This window comes from Maniola jurtina, chromosome 3 (genome assembly GCF_905333055.1).
Source record: "Maniola jurtina chromosome 3, ilManJurt1.1, whole genome shotgun sequence".
Classification (NCBI taxonomy): domain Eukaryota; kingdom Metazoa; phylum Arthropoda; class Insecta; order Lepidoptera; family Nymphalidae; genus Maniola; species Maniola jurtina.
In genome coordinates, this window is record NC_060031.1 from 2,634,093 (window position 1) to 2,656,693 (window position 22,601).

At 38.8% G+C, this 22,601-nt stretch overlaps 2 protein-coding genes across 3 annotated transcripts in view; both read right to left on the reverse strand.

The window, feature by feature from the left end:
• The window catches only part of LOC123880897 (23 kDa integral membrane protein-like), a 38,584-nt gene extending 35,245 nt beyond the window's left edge, over positions 1-3,339 (reverse strand). For both annotated transcript variants that reach the window (XM_045929281.1, XM_045929280.1), the window contains exon 1: positions 3,148-3,339. In XM_045929281.1, coding sequence (XP_045785237.1) covers positions 3,148-3,207 — 60 coding nt within the window. In that variant the 5' untranslated portion in view covers positions 3,208-3,339. The remainder of the gene's footprint in view (positions 1-3,147) is intronic.
• Positions 3,340-7,614: 4,275 nt separating this feature from the next.
• On the reverse strand, positions 7,615-22,598 carry LOC123880896 (23 kDa integral membrane protein-like). Its single transcript, XM_045929279.1, has 5 exons — positions 22,174-22,598; positions 21,425-21,613; positions 20,606-20,785; positions 19,453-19,671; positions 7,615-8,317 (listed from the first exon to the last, which is right to left on the reverse strand). Exons 1-5 carry the CDS (start codon positions 22,231-22,233, stop codon positions 8,156-8,158), a joined length of 810 nt encoding a protein of 269 aa, XP_045785235.1. The 5' UTR covers positions 22,234-22,598; the 3' UTR covers positions 7,615-8,155.
• Between the last annotated feature and the right edge of the window lie 3 nt (positions 22,599-22,601).

Genomic DNA, 22,601 nt, shown 5'->3' on the forward strand with positions numbered 1-22,601 from the left:
AATACCACAATATGATAATAATTCTCGGTGACAAGCAAAAAATAACTGTCACCAAGTTTATATTTTTTACTTACTATGGCTGGAATACTAAACTAGAACTAACTACCTCATAATCATCAACATCATTATCAACTGATAGTTGTCCACATCGGGACGAAGGTCTCTTGGAGGGACTTCCACACGCCACGGTCTTACGCCGCCTGAATCCAGCGGTACCCTGCGACTCTCTTGATGTCTGTCTGTCCATCGTGAGGGTCTTCCAACGCTGCGCTTTCGCGTCCGAGGTCACTAATCTAGCACTTTGGGACCCCAACGTCAATCGTCTTGTCTACGTGCCCGCCCATTGCCACTCTAGCTTCGTAACCTGTTTAGCTATGTCAGTTACTCTGGTTCTCCTGCGGATCTCCTCATTTCTGATTTTATCAAGTAGAGAAACTCCAAGCATAGATCTCTACATCTCCCGCTAATCAATGTGTGAGGTCCATAAGTTCCTCACATAAGAACCATAAGACCTTAGTTAGCGACCATGTTTACCACCACCAATTTACTTAATAAGCGACTGTTTTTTGTAGATTTCTGATTAATTACTTATGTAGGTCCCAACTCCTAATATATTATGTAAACAGAACAAATATGCAAATAATAACTACTTAGGGCAGTTAGTAAAATATCTAAACAGTTTTTTTTTCATAGTTTTGAAAGTAAAAACTTAATCTCAAATTAGAACAGTTGTTAAACAGAACGGAAAGATTGCAAAACATCACGAAGGCACGTCCACACAGCTTATAATAAGGGTAAAACCACACTAGATACTCGTACCAACATAATACTTTTTGCTCTGAAATTGGATGACAACTGAGAAGGATTATTCAGTGTTCATATCCACGACAGCGATTATTGAACGCAATAAAGTGCAATAATTCAGCTTGCACAGCACTGCGGCCTATTTATCAAACGCCTCTCTTTCCATATCGGGCTGTTTGGCATGCAGATAGTTAGCTATTACTTAAGAAATATAAAGAATTTTTGAAAATTCAAGCCCTAAAGGAGGTAAACCAGGGGTATGAAACTTGTTTCGAAGTGTGTCCGTTTTAAAGTAATTATACCTATTCCTAAAAATTGATATTCGGGCTTTCGGTTGAAAATGAAGAAAGTTTCCCGATTTTCGGAAACTCTACCCCCAAGGGGATCAAATAGGGAATGAAAGCTTGGATGAAAGTCCATCATTTTGCATGAAATCATTTCTCAAGCTATATTTATGAAAATTGGTTAGTAGTACGACTAAAAATAAAGAAATAGGTACTTAAGTACTTATTTTTTACTTTTTTTTACTTATTATTTAAGGATTTTGACAGGCAGGTAGAACTTAGAAGGTTAAGGTAAACAAAAAATGACACATGGGATTTTAAGAATTTAATTCCACGCGGACGGGAAAACTAATTTGCTATAAGGACAAAAAGCTTTAAAACAAAAAGTCGTCAGTGAAGTCATGGGTAAATAAGTACGTGCATACAATAAGTTTGCGCGTTTCATGCAAATATGCAAATCAAGGTGTGACGTGTGATCATTGCAATCCTCTCGCGAGAAACATGCTATACTTAGATATTATACTAAACATAATGATGTCATAGTTTCATAGTGGCTGAGCAGCATTGAGTCATTGTTAGTAACGAATTACGATTGCATTAAAAATGTTTTCATGGCTCTGGTCCTATATTTGTGTTGAATCATTGCCGCATATCGAATTCTGATGCGCGTCTATTTAAATTTATTTCATTTAATTAATTGCGTCTATTACGTAGGAATCAGAAGTGGGATAGGCGTTAGTTCGACTTCAGAATAAACTTTTACAAGTATAGGTACCTACTTTAGAATCGTCAAGTGAATTTATGCCTGGTTCGGAATGTAAGCTACGACTAGATATTTAAGTACTATGCATATTATGTATAATAACTAAGGAGTGGAAAATACTTGTTATGTACTAGGTAGGTACCTATACCTGCCTAAGTACCTAGCTAGTTTTCTAGAATAGATACCTAACTACTTATCTACAAGACTTCTCAAATAGGTATCTAAACACTAAACGAAGGCTTTAAAGGGCTAGGTAGGTGGGTAGAGGTACGTACCTACTACCTACCTATCTACCTACTTGAGTGCAGACGGACGATATACATACTTATCTATAGTTAGGAACGTATCTATACCTAAGTCTAGTCAGACTCAGAAAAGTCGTGACCTTCCCCTTTTCTCAAAGGAGCTTATTGTTTACTTACATTTACTTAGTAATAAGATAATGCATAAACAATTTTTTCTAATGTTTTTATGCATTGAGTGCAATCGCAGATTTTTTCTACTTTCCTAATTTTCCTTTTTGACCTTTCCTAATTTTTACTAGATAGGTAACTTATTTTTTGAATTAATAATTCAAACCAATCTTTTAATACCTACATTTATTTTGCTCGTAATGGAGATCTGATTTCACCGCTATCAAAAGTCGACAAAGTAGACTTTTGGGCGATAAAAAACCTATTACCGCAATGTTAGTCTATAAAGTATACTGCGCTAATGTTCAAAATGGTCGCCAAATAGAACGGTTGTATCGACGCTGCCATCTTATCTATAGGAGCAAGAAGGTATACTTAGTATAAAATGAACTACTTACGGAGTATCTCAATTAAAAAAATACTTTTACTTGCTACCAACTAACTAGGTAGTTGTACTTGCCTAACAATTTTAAAATTCGACGCTATTGAAAACCCTCGCCTGCGGCTTAAAATGAAGATTTGCGCGTCGCCTGTAATTTTCATCATACCTACTGTACTGGCAACCGAAATATACTAAAAAAAACTAGGTAAGCAACTTCTTATTATGTCCAACGAACGAATAACTCTTTCAAAATACCGATATACAAATTATTTTGGTTGCTCTGTAAATCAAAGTGTTAAGTTTCCGGGGTCATACAAACCCACAGTTCAAAGCTCGTTTACAAAGAAGTTTAAAATAACATTCCGGTCACAACCTACCGGGCACCAGGCCACGTTGTAGATCACAAAACGCCCCGCACGGGTTTCACTGTTGGCTGACCACCGCCAAAGGCGAAACCGGTTCTTCGCTCTCCCGCCCTTTACCCGACAAATAAAGACTCACCGCAACCACCAGGTTGAAGAAAAACAGCACATATTTCACAAAACTCGATCCACACCCCATTTTGAATTCACAATTGACGGAGTCTCACACAAAACTACACAAACACACACGGTTTTATTTCTCGTTTACGGTTCACGGAGCGACACTAACCGACCACCTCGTAGTATCGAAAGCGACTAAAAGAAAATAAATGAGACAATCGTGATGGCGACGCTTTACCCCTCCCGCGACCCGCATCGTTTACTCATGAATCGTGACCCCTCATTCACCTATTCGCTGTCTCTTTTACACTTGACCCAAAGGACGTGCTTGAAGTTGTTCCCGTCTCGTTTTAACTCATCTCAACGATACGATACGACAGATCACAGAACCAAACAAAATATAAAATTACAAACATACAATTTGGCTAATTCCACTGAGTAGGGAAGCTAATTCTATTGTACTATGATTGTACCTACACAAACTCTAAACTAATACACAGTGAGACTAAAGTCTAAAGCTCACGCTATCCTTTTCCGCAGGGATCATTGAAAAGAGTGCTTTTGCCAGCTTCTGCCTTCTACCTACTAACTACTTAGTTAATACTTATAAAGATTGTGGACAATTCTATTGAAGACAATCTCTAAACTAGACTAAATTGGTCTAAATCAAGTGCTATCCTTTTTTGCAGAAAGCATTATAAAAGGGATAGCAATATATTTATACAGACCACATTTTAGAGATTGTGTAAAACAGAATTAGCCCCAATCTATAGGCACTATAGGTAGGTATAGGGTATATCTTAATAGGTAGACACGATATGAGTAAAGATTCCTCTTACTCTGTGCTTCCGAGTCGTCGCGTCGCCTCACAGCACGTTTCTCGAAGGAGAGACCCTGTCGAGACACCCCAAGCCCCTTGTATTGACTATTCATACTTCTATATTATCACACTAATATTATAAAGGCGAAAGTTTGTATGTGTGTGTGTGTGTGTGTATGTTTGTTACTCCTTCACGCAAAAACTACTGGACGGATTGGGCTGAAATTTAGAATAGACATAGATTATACCCTGGATTAGCACATAGGCTACTTTTTATCCCGGAAAATCAAAGAGTTTCCACGGGAATTTTAAAAAACCTACATCCACGCGAACGAAGTCGCGGGAATCAGCTAATATTAAAATATAAGTAGGTACTAGGTACCTATTACGTATAATATGATGCCTATAATACACTATGATATGTCTGTAGCTGTACTCTGTACGTGATATTCTAAATACAATAAAAAATTGGTTGTCTGTAAAGTCGGTTTACTGACGATAGTTGAACGTGACAACAAAAGCCGATTGTGCTTCTTTGTCGCTCGTTCCGCGCTCTCGCTTGCACTTCAAGCCTTACATGGAACGCCTCAGAGCGAGGTAACGCCGCATGAGTCATGTTTTTTCGTGCGTGCAACCGGCTTTATCGAATTATAGGACGTTGTCACGTCAAAAAGTCAGTTTTTATGCTCTACTTGCTACCTCTTTATGGCTAAAATCCTGAAATCAAAATTGATTTGATTTGAAAAATTGATTGATTGAAACTGAGATAACTCAAAGCGCATAAGTTATTGCTCCGTACCACTGTACAATTGCAGTCAAGCTGATGCCTATAAGTATGTGGTGAAAAATTGAAAAATTCCATGTTTTTTGGCGATAACTCAAAAATTATTATAATTGCAGTTAACTAACGGCTTTTGAAATAAAAAGAACCCTGGACGGCAAGGCACAGAGTTCTCAATACTCATAAATACCTATTTATCATGTTGTATTTACTAAACTTTCTTAGCACATCCGATTCACTTTCAAGCAAGTAAAGTAACTGGAAAAAGAAACAAGCTTATTATTACCGTAAACCAACTTTGCAGGCACTTACCACGAGAGAAAGTTAAGCCATAGGTAGGTACCTACCTACCTACGCGTATGGACTTATGAAGGCTACAATCCACATGTTATTTGCCACTTTCTATTATTAAAAAAACCTAAGTGTCTCGACAGATGTTTGTTACTAGGTACCTACTTATACACCTTAATTAGTTCGTTTCTTGTTCTTGTTTAATTACTTTAACTAAATGAGAGCTGCGAATCTATACTAATAAATAAAATTGGAGTGTCTGTCTGTAATTTCGAAATAACTACCGCATAGGTTATATGGTTATTTGAACGATACTATAACTGAATCACACGTTTATAAAATTTTTGTCTGTCTGTCTGTCTGTTTGAAAAGGCTAATCTTGGGAACGGCTGAACCAATTTTGACGGGATTTTCACAGACAAGTAGAGAATTGACCAGGGAGTAACATAAGCTACTTTTTTAACCGACTTTCAAAAAGGGAGTTGTGTTTTTCTACCTATGTACACCAAAATCTCCGAGATTTCTGAACCGATTTGCGTCATTTCTTTTTTAATCGATAGAGGAACTTTGAGACATTGTTTCATAAAAAATTTGGAGTCCAACTCCTCAATCCTGATGCTGCAGGGGATCTGACCAATCCACGCGGGCGAAGCTGCGGGCATCAGCTAGTGCGATAATATAATCGATGTACAACAGGAACAATTTTATTGTACAAAGTTGTATTTTACGTATTTTAATGACTTTTAACTTAATCTGGATGATTCGATGGCAACGACCGTAGCACAATCTAATGAACGATTTTGTACGCTTTGCGAAAATACTGCCATATCTTGTGATTATTCTTTATATGGTCTATTGTGTTGTGTTTTATGATTCCTACATAAGCAAGTATATAACTAAATAGTAATACTATTTTAGCTAATTAATTGAGCGAAGCTTGGATAGTTAAAATTACTTCGGCAGTTCTATAATTAGGTACCTAGTGCCTACTTAGGTAGTGCTTTACTGTTTTAGAGAGTGATATACCTATGCCAAAGGCTTTCAGGGAATATTATACTTTAACCTTACTACATAATAATATTTCGTAGGTACTAATACGTGATCATTACGTTAGTGCTAAGGTATATAATAAATAGTTCTAATATTAAACTCCCAAAGGCAAACTTTTTTTCACAATTTTTTAAAGCTTTATAATATTATAAAGGTGTGTACACACACAACGCGCGGTGGAACAGATGGCAGATATTAATTACTGTCCAAAATGGTTCCTGGAAGTATCTACTACATGAATTAATAATTCGATTGAGAATTCTTAAAGCTTTTGCAAAGGATTGTCACGTGACTTTCCAGAGCCCAAGAAAAATGACTATTAGTTATTACCTATGTCCTATACTTATATTGTACATTATTTATTGCCGACATAATTCCTTCCTATATACTTGTTCAGGCAATCTTTAACCTTATATATCATATTCAATACCTTTCTAATGTAGTAGATAAATAAAAGAATAGAAAAAAATTGTAAAAAGTTTATTATTTTTGTTCCAGACACTTCAATAGGCTATACCTACTATATTATATAATACTACCATTTGCAAGACAAATACAAATAAAAGTATTAGGTTTTTGCTTATAATATTTTCCAAAAAGATAAGGTTTAACAAATACAATAGAAAATGCAAAGTTTATATAGAAGAAGTTTCTTTTGGTTCCAACAAAAATACTGATGAAAATAAAAATATAGGTACATAATATTATCTCACTCACAGGGTACAAAAATATTTAGCTTAGGTTTAATACCTTAGTTGCCTTACAATAAAATGTCTATCAACAAATTGTTACACAAGGTAATAAAAGTATGACGTCATTTTGACGACATTTCTTTCAGACTTTTTAAAATCAATTTCGTCTACATATCTTCTTAGCAAGATAATAATTATCATCTCACCTTTACACAATTTTCTTATAATAATTTGTTCCAATATATTTTTATGAAATAAATTACCTATCTATTCGAATTTTTAATAAATTGCTTACTTAATACCTATACTTGTTATTGCTTAAACCTAATTGGACAGTGGTTTTTTTTCTTGTATACCTACTTACTAACTTTAAGTCATGTTATGTATTAAGTTAAAGTTGTGTTAAGCCGAGAAGTTACTCATTACATAAACAGTAATCTTATGTAACAGACGCAGGCCCAAAAAGCGGCCTAGCAACATTTGATTCGAGATAAAACCGATACTATTACATATGGATCTGGATTCCTCCTGCGCTGACCGACATAACAACCATAAGAGGAATTTATGCCTTACGCTATTCTAAAATGTCGGCAAGCTTTTTGTGTGCACCTAAGCAAACTGCAAAATCGACAATTACGGCAACCGTAACATTCAAGGATGATATAAAAGCTTAATTTGCTATAATCCGCCAAACCAACGAAATCTGTATGATACGCAGCACCACACAAATTCCAACACCACTCAACGCGCGTTTCGCCCCGACACCGGAGCATCCTCAGGAGATGTAGACCTCACAATGTCTAATTGCAAAAGTCTTTGCATTTCGTTGGTTTGGCGGATTATAGCAAATTAAGCTTTTATATCATCCTTGTATATCATGGACTTCCGCAAAATAACGCCTGCTTCTATAATACATATAATAAATCGTAACATTGTTTGAGCCAGCCTGTCCTTTTAATCCTGGCCTTGGCACCAGCATGCACCACATTCGCTCGCGACAGTTACAAATTTTTTTGGGCTCTGACGAACCTGTGACAAATTTGCGTAGTACAATATACACGCCGTCTATGAATCCAAAAACCAAGTCACTGTGCAGGTATGTCACGTCACTCGCCAGAGCCCAAAAAGATTTGCGACAAGCAGTTGGATTTTTTCGCAACATGCCATGAGAACCCCGACGACAGTCACGTTCGCCCGTTGCAGTGCGCTGCTGTAGGGTGCTACTGCTATCTATAATATGCGTTAACGGCTATGGATTGACGGATTGACTTTGGTTGCTTAATATTCAAAGGAGAATTAAACTACGTTTGTATAAAGCTAGTGACGAAGAGTCCTCTTTTAACAGCTCGCTATAGTGACAGCTCGGCTATACACGCTTACAAACTAAAGGAATTCAATACTTTGGCAAGGTGGGGGCAGGAGCAGTCGGCGATGAGAGCAGAGAGTCGTCAGGCGCCGCGAAGTTCTCCCGGATTGATATCGAGTGCCGGAGAGATGCCCGCCGCTTCTCCTTGATGGCGTGGGCGAGGAAGAAGGTGCAGAATATACCCGTACTCTGGAATAAAACAACTAATAAATACGAGCAAATAATATCCTCATCACCATCATCAGCCTGTGGATATCCACTGTTGGACATAGGCCTTCCCTATAGAGCGCCACCACACCCGGTTATCAGTCTTCCTCATCCAGCCACTTCCCGCCAGCCGCTTTGTATTGTCGGTCCATCGTGTTGGAGAGCGTCCCACACTACGCTTGCTTAAACGCGGTCTCCACTCAAGGACTTTCCGACTCCAACGGCCATCGCCTCACGACAATAATATCCTCACTTGTAGGTAAACGTGGGTAATGACATCGCTTAAAGTCAGAGAGCTTTATCTGGGTGGGTTATGTAATTTTCATAAAGGATACGATTTGAAACAAAGAAATCCGTAAAGAACTAAGGTCCAGGGTAAGGATATTATGATATTACGTACAGACGTAATAGACAGATAACGTAAAGTGCGGGCAAAGGAGTTACCCGAACTGGCATTACCTAAACGTAGTCAGGGCAGTAAGTTGAAAGATTGTCGTGGTCGTAATTTGCCTATTTGTATACAATCTTAGAACATAATATGTGGGTCTGAAATAAAATCTTATTTTATTTACTTATTTATTTATTTATAACCCAAACCGTCTGAAGTTGAAGTAAGAGTGGGCAAGCCATGCTTGTCGTTGGAGCTAAGGCCGTTGGAGCGTAGTGTAAAATGGACCGACGACAAAAAAGTGGCGGCAGGAAGACTAGATGAGGAAGCCTGAGGACTGGGTTTCGTGACGCGCGGTGCTCAAGGCTTATAGAAATCTGTGTGGCTTATACTACAAATCGATCGCACGTTGATGCCGTTACGCTTTGTATACGCCCAGGCCTTTACAGGGACACACTGTGATATGCCCTGCAGTGCCTACATCTTCCGTATTGCAAAGCATTTTGGCAAGTACCTACTTGAATTTCCATGAAAACAGAATATGACAAGTTAGAATTACTAATTGAGTAACGGATGACTAAAACTTAAATTATTTCAATTATGACGTCAAAAATGTTATTTTCCTTAACTGAAGTCAGAACATACCTTTATATCAGAAGCTTGACAAACAAGTGGTGCTTACAAAAGGGAAACCACAGCGTAATAACTTGTGATGTCATTTACCTATACCTCAAGATGCAACTACAATCACAAATTATAGAATATGGTTGGTTCTATAGTACCTATAATGGTCGCGAGTCGAAACATTGATTTTATCCCATCATTAACCCATTGTCGGCCCACTACTGAAGATGGATCTCCTCTCATAATAAAGAAAGGTTCAAGTGCACCACAACGGAGGTGGATTGACAGACTTCACACATCTTTGAGAACATGGAAAACTCAGGCATGCAGGTTTCTTCGTGATGTTTTTCAGCAAATTATATTTAAACGCAAATAACTTGGAAAGTTTATTAGTGAGTGGCGCGTGATGGGAGATCAAAGTTAGGCTATCACCTTCGAGGAATAGATTAGTATTTAGTACCTACTTAGTAATCCATACTAATCCATACTAATATTATAAATGCGAAAGTGTGTCTGTCTGTCTGTCTGTCTGCTACGTTTTCACGGCCAAACCGCTGAACCGATTTGAATGAAATTATGTACAGACATGGGATACATCCCGGGGAAGGACATAGGCTACTTTTTATCCCGGAAAATCAAAGAGTTCCCACGGGATTTTAAAGAACCGAAATCCACGCGAGCGAAGCCGCGGGCATCCTCTAGTTACATAATAATTCAATGGCTATATCACCGCTCTCACAATACATAGCTAGGTAGTAGATTATTATTTATCATCAAAGAAACCGTGTCACCAGTCACTTATAAACACTTGTAATGTAATTGTTACTATGAACGCACTATGTTAATTGCTCCACGAGGAAGCAATCCCGTCGCCCAGATGAGTCACCTCTTGGTTAAGAACAATGAGGTCTCACTCTTTGGTATAATTTACTGCCAAGCGCTAACAGAGCGGCTTCTTGTTACGACATCTAAGACCGTACGATAAGCTGTGACTTGCTACTACTAAGCCGAAATAATTAAGTGGATGTTGATAGCTAAGGTGAAAATCTATAGAGCGCACTTTAACTTTGCTTAGTCTTAAGTTTCAGTTAAAACGAGACAGATTTATGCCAGCCGTATAACGCTGTCTCGTTTTAACAGTGTCTTTAGTCTGAGCACAGTCAAAGTGCACTCTACAGATCTCAGCCTTAGGGAATCGAACTTGGTACCTCTCAGTCATGAGACCATAGTGTTCACTACTGCGCCAAGGGGGTCGTCAACAGGTTGTTTAAAGTTGCAAAATATAATAGTGTAAGATCTTAAAAAACACTTTGAGTCTTAAGTCATAATATTACGGTAATTTTGATTTTAAGTTTAACACTAACCGTAAAGTAACTTAACCGCCTGTCTTGCAACTGGACCTTAAAAGATTACATAAGTAAACAAAACTATTAGCTATATTTTATCGCGGAAAAACAAAGAGTTCTCAGGGAATTTTAAAGAAACTTAAATCCACGATGGACAAAGTTACGGGCATCATTCTTTTTGGTAGGTAAATACAGCTATAGAAATAGCTTGCACGCTACAGAAGGATATAAGCTACTTTTTATCCCGGAAAATCAAAGTATTCGCACGGGGTTTCAAATAACTTAAAAATCCACGCGAACGAAATCGCAGGCATTTTAATATACTTAGTAGGTTTTATAAACTGCCTATGGAAATTGGAATGAGGATCTCTAATAATATTTCCACACTATTGACTAAACCTATTTAGATAAGAAACGGCACGCAACGTGTATCACTTGGCCTGGTGGCGGCAATCATCTCATTACTGCCAATGACATCCTCCTGACTCCCGAGGGCAAGTCGCCGGTCAACAGCAATTACCTATTCAATAGCCTAAGCCTAATCTACTCGTAAGTCGTAATAGATATTCTAGATGTAAAGGTACGTCTAGTCCATTCTAGATATTAATTTAATAATTTTGTTACTGATAGTTAGGGATCTTCCCCTATCGTTTGCTTATTCGGTTTCCATAAACGCAGTGGGAGATATCATGGTGGTTGGACATGGACCTGTGTTCAGATAAATTAATACCTATAATAATAATAGTAGTATGTACCTAAATAGTTCAGTCGACCAATCACATTCTTATTAGGTAAAGATGACGTGAAAAACGTCATCTTTTAAAAACCTGGACACAAGGTCCTAAACCAGAGCCAGCTGCTCGATTGCTCGATCGCATTCACCTCTGATTGGTTGGCGCTCGCTTACTATTGGCTACAATGCATTGTTGCAACAAGAAGAGCATAAATTCAGCCAATCACAACAATTGCGATTGTAATAATGATTGATGCAGGTGTTATGGAATCGAGCTAACGGTTGACTGCACTGTCGTCTCTGCTCCGCTGGGCGCTTAGGTGGAAAGCAGGCCTAATATAGGAGTATGGACAATGTACCCAATAACTGACTGAGTAGGGACAACCCTAGGACATTTGATCTTTACTAAGATCAGGCAAAATCACAATGTTTTAGGAGTATAAGAAGAACACTTTTGCAAGGAGAGGTTTTTCACCCTAGTAATAAAATATTTCTATGGTTTTCACTATTTATAAATCCTGTACGTACGTAACAATATGGAAATTGGAAATTAATTCGGAAGATAAAGAAACTCGATTTCTACATCATTTTCCTTACTTAAAAAAGGTAGATTCGTACTTATTGACCTTTTCTGTTCTGTTTTGGAATACTAGGCACTCTATATGCTCAGCATTTTATATCATAAAAACGTGTCCTTCATTATTCTAAAACCACGGAACCATCAGATAAATCGCCTACCTATTTAAAAAATTTATTGAACCACTTTATACAAATGAACATAATATTATAATATAGGTAACCCTTCCATATCAAATACACGATCACTCGTCCTCCCAATCCCCCACGGAGATGATCTCTCTAAACCGACATCCTCACTCATCAGGACCTTGCCGCCGCAATCATTCGCCCATTATCTATATTGCTCTAATCAACCCCCGTCTCTGTCTAACACCGGTACAAAGACAGAGATGACACAACAAATTGAGATAAACGCATTTGCTCCCACGCAGAATGCCAGGTGATATTGTTTCTAGTATGAGTTGATAACTTCCTTTGCTCTAGCTATTTAACCCTCAATAGCACGATGAGTAGGTACCTAGTACCTACCTAACTGCTGAACTGAAATCCATAAGATCATGGGTTTATTTTATTTCACATTGCTCACAAAACTCTACCATTACTCTTACATTCTGGGAGAAAACCTGGACTCAGTAGTGGCCCGTTGATTGGTTCATGATGATGATACGGGATAGGGGGCTGAATACAATAAGTGTGTATTTTCATTTGAGTAATTCTATTTCAATAGCAACTTGAATAATTGTATAATATGCAAGGATTCAAGAAATATCACAATGATGCATCAAGGAGGTGTTCAAAATGGGAGATTTCGTTGAGCTTAGTCCTAATAAGGGACAAAGGTTACGGGTTCATGCTTCATTGTGACGTCATCGGAGGAAGCGATGAGGTCACTGCGCGCGCGCCGATTCAGAGCAAGGTTTTGCCACTTAGTCATAAAATATAACAGATCCCACGAAAATCATAAACGCCAAAGACAAAAGTGGGCGATCGTTTGTAAATCCCAAAAATAACTTTGTTACAATTTATTGAGTTTGATTTGCGCTAGGAATTTTTAGGTGTCCTTGATTGTAAAAAAACCACTTGGCTGGTTTTTTACAATCAGTCAGACTCGCGCACCGAGGGTTCCGTACTCGGGCATTTTTCCAACATTTTGCACAATAAATCAAAAACTATTAAGTATACATAAAAATAATTAAAAATCTGTTTTAGGATGTACAGGTAAAGCCCTTTTATATGATACCCCACTTGGTATAGTTATCTTACTTCGAAAATTGAAACATGTTTTAATTGATGTAACCACAAATTCGCGATTTTCAGATTCTAAAAAATTTAAACAATTTTCAAAATAAGATAACTATACCAAGTGGGGTATCATATAAAAGGGCTTTACCTGTACATTCTAAAACAGATTTTTATATATTTTTATGCATAATAGTTTTTGATTTATCGTGCACACATCGTGCAAAATGTTGAAAAAAATACCCGAGAACGGAACTCTCAGTGCGCGAATCTGACTCGCACTTGGCCGGTTTTTTATATATTTAGAGTAATTTCCTTTTCCCAAAAGTACCTACTGACACTTAAAACTTTCTGTGGCTTTCTCCTACTATAGTAGGAGTAATGTACCTTCGAGAAGAGTCTAGATTGTGATTTGAATTTAGAACCTTTTGATAGTTAGGTATCTAATTAAAGAAAGATGATGATGATGGCGCGCAAAAAACCCAGTTAATAATGAATCAACTCATTACAGGAAATCTCGGTCATAAACGGTGTTATCGTAAAAGATAGGTACAGTTATTAAGTTAATTATTATATTGAATGTTAGGTTTTATCAGTCCTCTTAAATAAACAGTTACAAGTCTATACAAACAAGTGTCTCATTCATTATCTCTACCTATGAGTATGTATCTAATCACTAATGATACCAAGAACTCCTTCGGGAAATTATAAAACAGAATCTATCCAATAAAAAGTTACTAAGATGTTCCTGACTTCCTTTAGTGACTATTTTGATGCAAGAGACAATAATAATTAGTATCGCTGCGTGACTGAGACATAGCTCATTACGCGCGGTTTTCCTCTCAGTTATGGACTGTACCGTATACGGTACGGTATAGCTATGTGCTATATAATATATGGCAAATGACCTCTAGTCTTATCCATGAATTCCTGAAGTATTGCTTTACTTACATCGTCCTCTTCGTCGCTTCCAATATCCGAAGCACGTGCTTCATGATCCAAAAGATCATACAACAACCTACAATGCTTCCACACAGTCCGGGTTTGGGCAGTAGGGCTTTCTTACGTCACCCAGACGTAGATACAGCATGGCCTCGCAGGCGTACGTAGGCCCACGTCCAACCCATGCCATCGTCCCTCCGTCATCCTAAGCCGATGTCCCAGCCTCACAGGAGGTGCCCTTAAGAAAACGTGCACTCTTCGAGCCCTAGGACTTGACCAGCAGAGCTTGTAGTCTCATCCAACCCCCTGATAGCCACCAATCGGGCCTAAACAGTATTCACACCTGCAAGAATCTTCCAATGTCCACACTGGGATCTGAATCTGGTAAGATGATCATTATGGCCAGTGTCAAATAAACGGAGATTTATGATGCCACATAGCTGGTGGCACTTTAGAGGTTTTGGATCGGACCAAAAACCAAATAGTAACCTAAGAAAATAAATGTTCTATGGAGCTTAGAGTCTACAGGTATCCCCTTGAACATCCGATTATGACATTGATCGTTGATTGAATCAAACAAGACATTGTTCGTGTTAAGTGGCCTTGAATGACGCGCAAATAGCCAGGTGCGAACAGTGAGCCATATTAACGCATCATACTGTACTGTACCTACATAGTGAGGTCGCATCCTACTAAGTATTGACAATGAGGTCATGGATGACATTGTGTCAATTTTCGCGGCTCCTTAGCATAAGTATAATGACTTAGCGTTTATGCTGGGCATCCAAGTCCAAGACGATAAGTTTTGCATCAATCAAGTCAGTCAATCATCATATGTGATGAATGAATGATGGACCAGAGAATCTTCCGGATATTTGTCATGCAAACAACAGTCACCGCATTAACGGTAGGTTAAGTATCCGTCAGTCACAGGTGAGTGATTGTGATAAAGCTATATAAGAACGGATGTCTTAAAAATCTGTTAGACCCAAAAGGTGACAAAATGTGAAGATGTCTTCATAGGTAGCTAAGGTTGCTAGGCAATGTCGAATAGGAAATTGGCGTGATTTTTGGAAAACTGAAGAATTTAGTACGGAAACCCACTTATGCTGACCTTCAGATGATTTTAGCATTAAGTAGTTGACAATTTACGAATTTTTCGGCGATTCCTGTTACCTAATCAATTGTTCTTGTTTTTTTACAAATATCGAGGTCGGGTAGCATTGCTTTGTCAAGATTACAGGCATTTTGTACGGATCGACTAGTATATATGAGTATGTGTGGAGTCCGTGCTTAGGCATACCTACTATTACTCTGTGATATTTTGGTGGTGATTTTACCAATTACCTACTCGACAATTTGGTAGATACTAAATATTATTTATTAGTCTTCTTCAAAACAATTCAGAACCGCAAAAACCTGTGTAAGTACTGTGTAAAGTAAGCACATACTTTCATAATAATTTATTGGGTTTTTTATTTGAACCTACGTACCTAACGGAATCGCATGAGTTTTGCAATATCCCCATTTTCCGCATGATTGGTTAATTCATCGGAATTAAAACATTTGTTAAAAAAAATCCTAAGCAAATGAAACTTAAGAGGGGTCTCTCCGTCACTCGCTTCATACAAACGTAGTTCCAATTTCATATTTTACCAAAGTACTGAAAAGTCAATGACTAAAAGAACTTTAATCTTTGTAATGACGAGCAATTTGTTAGTCGTAGTAGGTAAGGTGCGCGAGTCAAATTCGCACTTGGCCGGTTTTTTTTTATATTTTCTTTCTACTTATTAGAAATTTAAACCTAGGTAAGACCTAAGGGTACCTAATAGAAATCGCGTCATGCATTGCCAGACATCGTATCGTGGCAACCCCCTGCCAGACACCCTTAATGTCTTGGGTGTCTGGCAGTATGTCTGTATGTGTACGGTACGGTACGGTAAAATTCGCATGAATATTATATTATTTATGCCTACAATACATTTTAGCTTAATCTGATATTATATTGCAAATATACTTAGTACATTAAAAAATATAGTAAGTACTTGCCTCTACGGGAAAATATAAAACCATTATTTTAAGGTCACATACCTATTAATAAGCATATAAACAAACAATGGATGTAGGTGGTTACTGGTGATGTTAAGTACTGTTGTCACGCCATACCTATTTCATTGTTTTGTTCACGATAGATATTATCATAGTCATCACGCTTCACGGAAATAAAAATGATAGCTGACTCACCCCGGCTTTGCACGAGTGCTTACCAGTGTTGGGCAAAATCAAAGATTAACTTAGTTAACTTAAATAGTTCTTTAACCAATCAACGATTTGATTGAATTTTTAATTGATTGATGCCCAACTCTGGCGCATACCTAGATACCTATTCTAAGTAGGTATCCAAAATATCCAAGTAGGTATCCAAATCACCGCTTTTTGATTTGTATCTACATACAAATCAAAAAGCGGTGATGGCCTAGTGGTTAAGACGTCCGCCTCGTATTCGGAAGGTTGGAGGTTCGATTCCGTATATGCACCTCTAACTTTTCGGAGTTATGTATGTTTTAAGCCATTAAATATCACTTGCTTTTACGGTGAGGGAAAACATCGTGAGGAAACCTGTCTGATCACTCCTGAGAGTTCTTCGTAATGTTCTCAAACTGCGGTGCCGAACCGTTTAGGCTGCCTGCAACTTCATCCGTGTGGATTTAGGTTTTATAAAACCCCGTGGGAACTCTTTCATATTCCGAGACCAAACGTATGAACGAATGGGATGAATCTTTATATCAAATTAATAATTTTCCACTCATCCCTACAATTAGGGCTGGATAGGTGGAAAAAAATCCACTCTTTTCCACCAGGGGGAACACCTTGGTAGGGACAAGTGGAACAGGCCAATTTTAAGAACACACTGCAGTATGATCACATTGTTTACAGTAAGTAAGTACTACCGGAAATCACTACGTAAATATACGAGTGAGAACTAAAATGCTGTCGCATATGAAATTAACACTGTCGAATTTCTGCGTTTGCTTTTTGAGTAGGTAGGTACAATCGAAAGTGTTTTCTCCTACGTTTATTAGGAGATAAGCTAAAGAACTCCCACGAGAACTGAGAAAATATTTCTACACACAAAATAATAAAGATGTGCCCTGCTTCTCTCTCTCTCGCTCTGCTTAATAGTGGCCGAGTAACACAAACTAGAAAGGTTGAATTTTTCAAAGAAGCCCCTAAGTAGGTACCACCGGTTTGGGAAGTAGAAAATCCTAAATGATAAGTCCAGCTTTTAGGGCAAAATGACCGACTAACTTCAGCACTGAGCATTTTAGGGCCTAACGCTTATAAGTTAAATCCCTACCTATGCGTAGGTATCGTTTTTTAACTTTTTTAGGGTCCCGTATCCGAAGGGTGCCAACGGAACCCTATTACTATACTAAGCCTCCACTGTCCGTCCGCTTGTACGTCAGCGGACTGTACTTACAACCTATTTGATGAAGATAGGTAGACAGTTGAAATTTCACTTCAGCTTTATCTACCTGAAACCAGCAGCTGTATAATGTTATACAAAGGACGGGATATTAGTATACATAATATATCTATCAAAATTGATCGTCGTCTGTTACTAATATTGGTACTAGGTAAGTACCTACCTAAGTGTATCAAGATAATTACATTACTTAGTAGGTCAATAATTATCACGTCCGCGTCAGGCGAGGCAATAAGAGCCCCTGGGACAGACAAATATGACGCCATTGTTGTTATTATTAGCCAATAGCCACTCTACTTTATAGGTACGAAAATAATGATACGGATAATGTTTATTTTTGGTTGAGCAAAATTTGACAGAGCTAGTTTGGAACGTAATACAAGATAGCCGGTAATATATTGCTCGCTTGATAGGCGACCCGTATTCTTACTAATAGGTTACATCAAAATCGTTAAATAGGTTAGCGCATAGATTAAAGTGACGGGGACGTATTTTGGGAACAATTAGTGTCCCTAAAATACGTCCCCGATTTCTAACGTCCGCGTCACCTTCCGATTTACGCCATGTTCTCGGGACATACGGATTAATCCAGTCCAACCATTGATTTTGGAAGCGCCAGGTGTACTGTAAGTCCAACCAACCCATTCGTCCCAACGTCATCCTGACGTGGACTGACCCTCGAAGGAGGTGCCCTTAGCTAGGTACCTTTATCCCCGATCTTCCGAATTATTTCTTAGAACCCTACGGCATACCCTCAGGCGGTCCTTCGCGTTCATGTTACCCTTCCTTCGGTGACTCTGTAGCGGCCAGTATAGGGCCTTTGCAGCGTACTGAAAATCACTAAATAATACTCTACACTCCAAAACTATATTATTGTAATATGTTCTATTCCAATCTTGGTAAATGTCGTGATAATTTTATCACGTCATCTTTCAATAATCTGATTAGTCTAAAACGAAAAAAATCGGTCAAGTGCGAGCCGGACTCGCACACGACGGGTTCCGCACCATCGTACAGGAAATCTCAAGCAAATATAGCGGACAGCGCCATCTTGATATGATTTAGTAAACTATCAATTTTCGGGAACACGAGCAAAATTTTCACCGTGCAGTCGGAAGAGATTGTTCTGGATATATCTAATGACCTGCAACAGTGATGCTGCAAGGGCAACCATCGCAATCAGCAGCAGCTGTTATTTAGAATAGTTATGCAGCAGGTTGCCGCATTCTCGCTGTTAAAGGGCAGTGCAGTCGGAGGTGTATTATACTGACCTGCAAGAGTGATGTTGCAAGGGCAACCATCGCAATCAGCAGCAGCTGTTTTTTAGCGTAGTCGTGCAGCAGGTTGCCGCATTCTTGCTGTTAAAGGGCAGTGCAGTCAGAGGTGTATTATACTGACCTGCAAGAGTGATGCTGCAAGGGCAACCATCGCAATCAGCAGCAGCTGTTCTTTAGCGTAGTCGTGCAGCAGGTTGCCGCATTCTTGCTGTTAAAGGGCAGTGCAGTCAGAGGTGTATTATACTGACCTGCAAGAGTGATGCTGCAAGGGCAACCATCGCAATCAGCAGCAGCTGTTCTTTAGCGTAGTCGTGCAGCAGGTTGCCGCATTCTTGCTGTTAAAGGGCAGTGCAGTCAGAGGTGTATTATACTGACCTGCAAGAGTGATGCTGCAAGGGCAACCATCGCAATCAGCAGCAGCTGTTCTTTAGCGTAGTCATGCAGCAGGTTGCCGCATTCTTGCTGTTAAAGGGCAGTGCAGTCGGAGGTGTATTATACTGACCTGCAAGAGTGATGCTGCAAGGGCAACCATCGCAATCAGCAGCAACTGTTCTTTAGCGTAGTCGTGCAGCAAGTTGCCGCAGCCTCTCTGGTAGAGGGTGGTACAATCTGAAGTGTACGGCTTCTGGATGGAGTCGAGGGGACCCTGGCCGCAGCAAGAGAAGGGCACATGACCGGATGAGCTGTAGTCATTCGGTCCGCTCACACCGCAACACTCGAACTGTAAAAAAAATTGGTTGTCTGTAAAGTCGGTTTACTGACGATAGTTGAACGTGACAACAAAGGCCGATTGTGCTTCTTTGTCGCTCGTTCCGCGCTCTCGCTTGCACTTCAAGCCTTACATGGAATGCCTCAGAGCGAGGTAACGCCGCATGAGTCATGTTTTTTCGTGCGTGCAGCCGGCTCTATCGAATTATAAGACGTTGTCACGTCAAAAAGTTATAGGTTGTTAATGTTATGTTCAGGTAAAGGAAAACGTCGTAAGGAAACCTGCATGCCTGAGAGTGAACCATAACATTCTTTCTCAAAGGGTCTACATTCTGACAATCCGTACTCGGTCAGCGTGGTAGATTATGGCCAAACCTTTTTCATTCTGAGAGGAGCCTCCTGCTTTGTAGTGAGTTGGCGATAAGTTGAGGATAATGATGATGATGTTCATTTAAAGCACACCTGCTTACCAAACTTTTCGAATCACAAGTGTTTATTTTCTATGAAGAACAAAAGTTTGTTTACTAAAAGAGCTGAGGGGAATTTATATTCCTTAGGTAGATACAGTAACGGAAGCTAATAAAGCGTTCAAAAATACTGCCCAGCCAATACCGCGTTTCATCACCGCGTTCTGTCGTTTGTTTTTGCGAGCTAGGTTGTCTCGTCCTATCTTTTATTCAGATGCAAGTTAGCCCTTGACTGCAATCGCACCTGGTGGTAAGTGGTGATGCAGTTTAAGATGCAAGCGGGCTAACCTGGAAGGAGTTTTCATTAAACCCATACCCCTTTGGTTAGTATACGGCATCGTACCGGAATCGCTTGGCGCCACGGCTTTGCCGGTAGGGTGATTACTAGCCACGGCCGAAGCCTCCCACCAGACTGTGGGAGTACTGTATTAAACTGTGTTAAACTAGCTGTCTCCAGAACTAGAATGAAATCTTTTGTACCTTCATATGTAATCTGTCCCATCTGATAACGTCAGCACTGGCGTCCTTGGTTTCCTTGGTGAGGAGGAAGTATGAGGTCATGGTTGTCTTGATGTCGATCTCGATGTTATCCCACACCACCATGGCCCACACGAAACACGAGAACTCGATCACCACTACCAGAATTATAAGGAGGCCTGCCTGAAAGTTAATAAAAAATAAAATTAATAAGATTTTTTTTATCGCAAAATTTTGCAATAAATCTTAAAGCTAGCCTTATCTGCATAAATTACTGTACAACTAATGCCCAGCTGCGTGGAATGGTGCCAAGAATACTAGCTGCATTTCCGCGCTGGACAGCCGCGCTGATCCGTTGCGCAAAAAATGACCCAGCTCTTCTGTCCCCAGATGAGGATAAGAATTATATATGAGAGTCAACTCGAAATAACAGAACAAAATGCCATCGAAACTCATCAAAGGGTTTGATGGGCGTCTTGTCCAATAGGACAAGAACATGTGTTTCTACCTGCTGGTTCCAGATTTGCGTAGATTTTTATAGCTGAGACTTATAACGTCTAGACTTTATGGTTTAGGATATAGTTTAGGATCCACAGACTAGTCAACCATAAGGGATTACCCTTGTGTGTTTGAAATCTTACTAAAGCTTAATTCAAAACTGTTCGATAGATGGCGTTAAAGTCTCTGCCGTAAAACTCTAGCCCATCGAATATTACGATTTATTGTTTTTAATTTCTATATCCAGCAGTTCTGTCTTGAGTCTCGAGTAGAATATTTAATAATAGTTAATATAATAAAATATATAGATAGGTAGGTACTTACTATTATGACATGTATCTGATGCATGGACTTTGCCGTTCTCCATCCAATCCAGGCTATAGAACAAGTGATGATTGCCATCATTAATAGCAATATAGCTGGATATTCCACACTGACTCCTATGAAGTGTCGGTATATGAAGAGACGGTATAAAAGATATCCACTCATGCCGAAAAGTACCACTGCTGACATCTGTCGAAACATGAAGAAAACAACATGTATAATACGGCAAATTAAAATATTATAGTTCGTATAAAAAACTTTCTAGCGCCAATGTAAAGGGAAATCTTCGAGGAAAACTCGCAATATAAATTAGCAAGGTTATAATAATGAAAACTTTATTAAAAAACAGCGTGAAAAGTTTAAAATTGTTTTTAATTAAACTTTAGATGACTTGGGAACTTTTACTAGTAAAATATGTGGGGGAACATTGTATTGTAAGTATAAATTAGTTAGGACCTAGGTATGTTGGGTTTTCATTTAGAACTCTATTTGAAAAGACTGCTTTAAAAAAATTAAGGTAGAATTGGTTTAAAAAAATTTAGGAAGTCGCTTACCTATTTATTAAGTATACGAATAGTTAATATGAATAACCGGTTTACTGCATCGTATAACAATAATATTGTGTAAATCCGAGTTGTTATGACAACACAAAGAGTATAAAGACGCTTTATCAGCGTGTTTTTGTGTAACGGGAAACATAAAAGCCGGACACACAAATTATTAAATAAAAATAGGTGAATGAAACTTACACCGAATAGAATATTGAAGGTCAGAACCAGGTATTTCCAGCAATTCGACGAAAGAGCCATTGTTTCGGTTGCACACTTTGTTCACATGTCAGAGATCGCATGCAAGCCGAAACTATGAAACAACAACGCGTTCGCGGCCGTTCGTTCCACCTCAGGGAGTGTTTGCAAGTATGACTGCTTGCTCCAAACGCAATGACGTTGCAACTACATACCGAAACAGAATTAAACCGACATTTAAACATTTAACTATAGCTACTATCTTTTATCTTTGCCAATATATTTTTTTAAATCAACACAATGTAGGGCAGTCGTTCCTAGAAAATGAGTGTTTTATCCGTTTTGATATGTGCAGTGCCTTATCAGTTTATCGCGCTGATAAAATTAGTGTTCCGCATATACCTAAGCTAGGTACCAAAACGTACCTAGTA

Bases quoted from the DNA above. Each gene is read 5' to 3' on its own strand.
- LOC123880896 (XM_045929279.1), bottom strand. From the start codon at position 22,233: ATGGCTCTTTCGTCGAATTGCTGGAAATACCTGGTTCTGACCTTCAAT. The intron at 21,614-22,173 runs GTAAGTTTCATT...ATGTTTCGACAG, and splicing joins CCTTCAATATTCTATTCGGT to ATGTCAGCAGTGGTACTTTT. The intron at 8,318-19,452 runs GTCAGTATAATA...GTTTTATTCCAG, and splicing joins TTGCAGCATCACTCTTGCAG to AGTACGGGTATATTCTGCAC.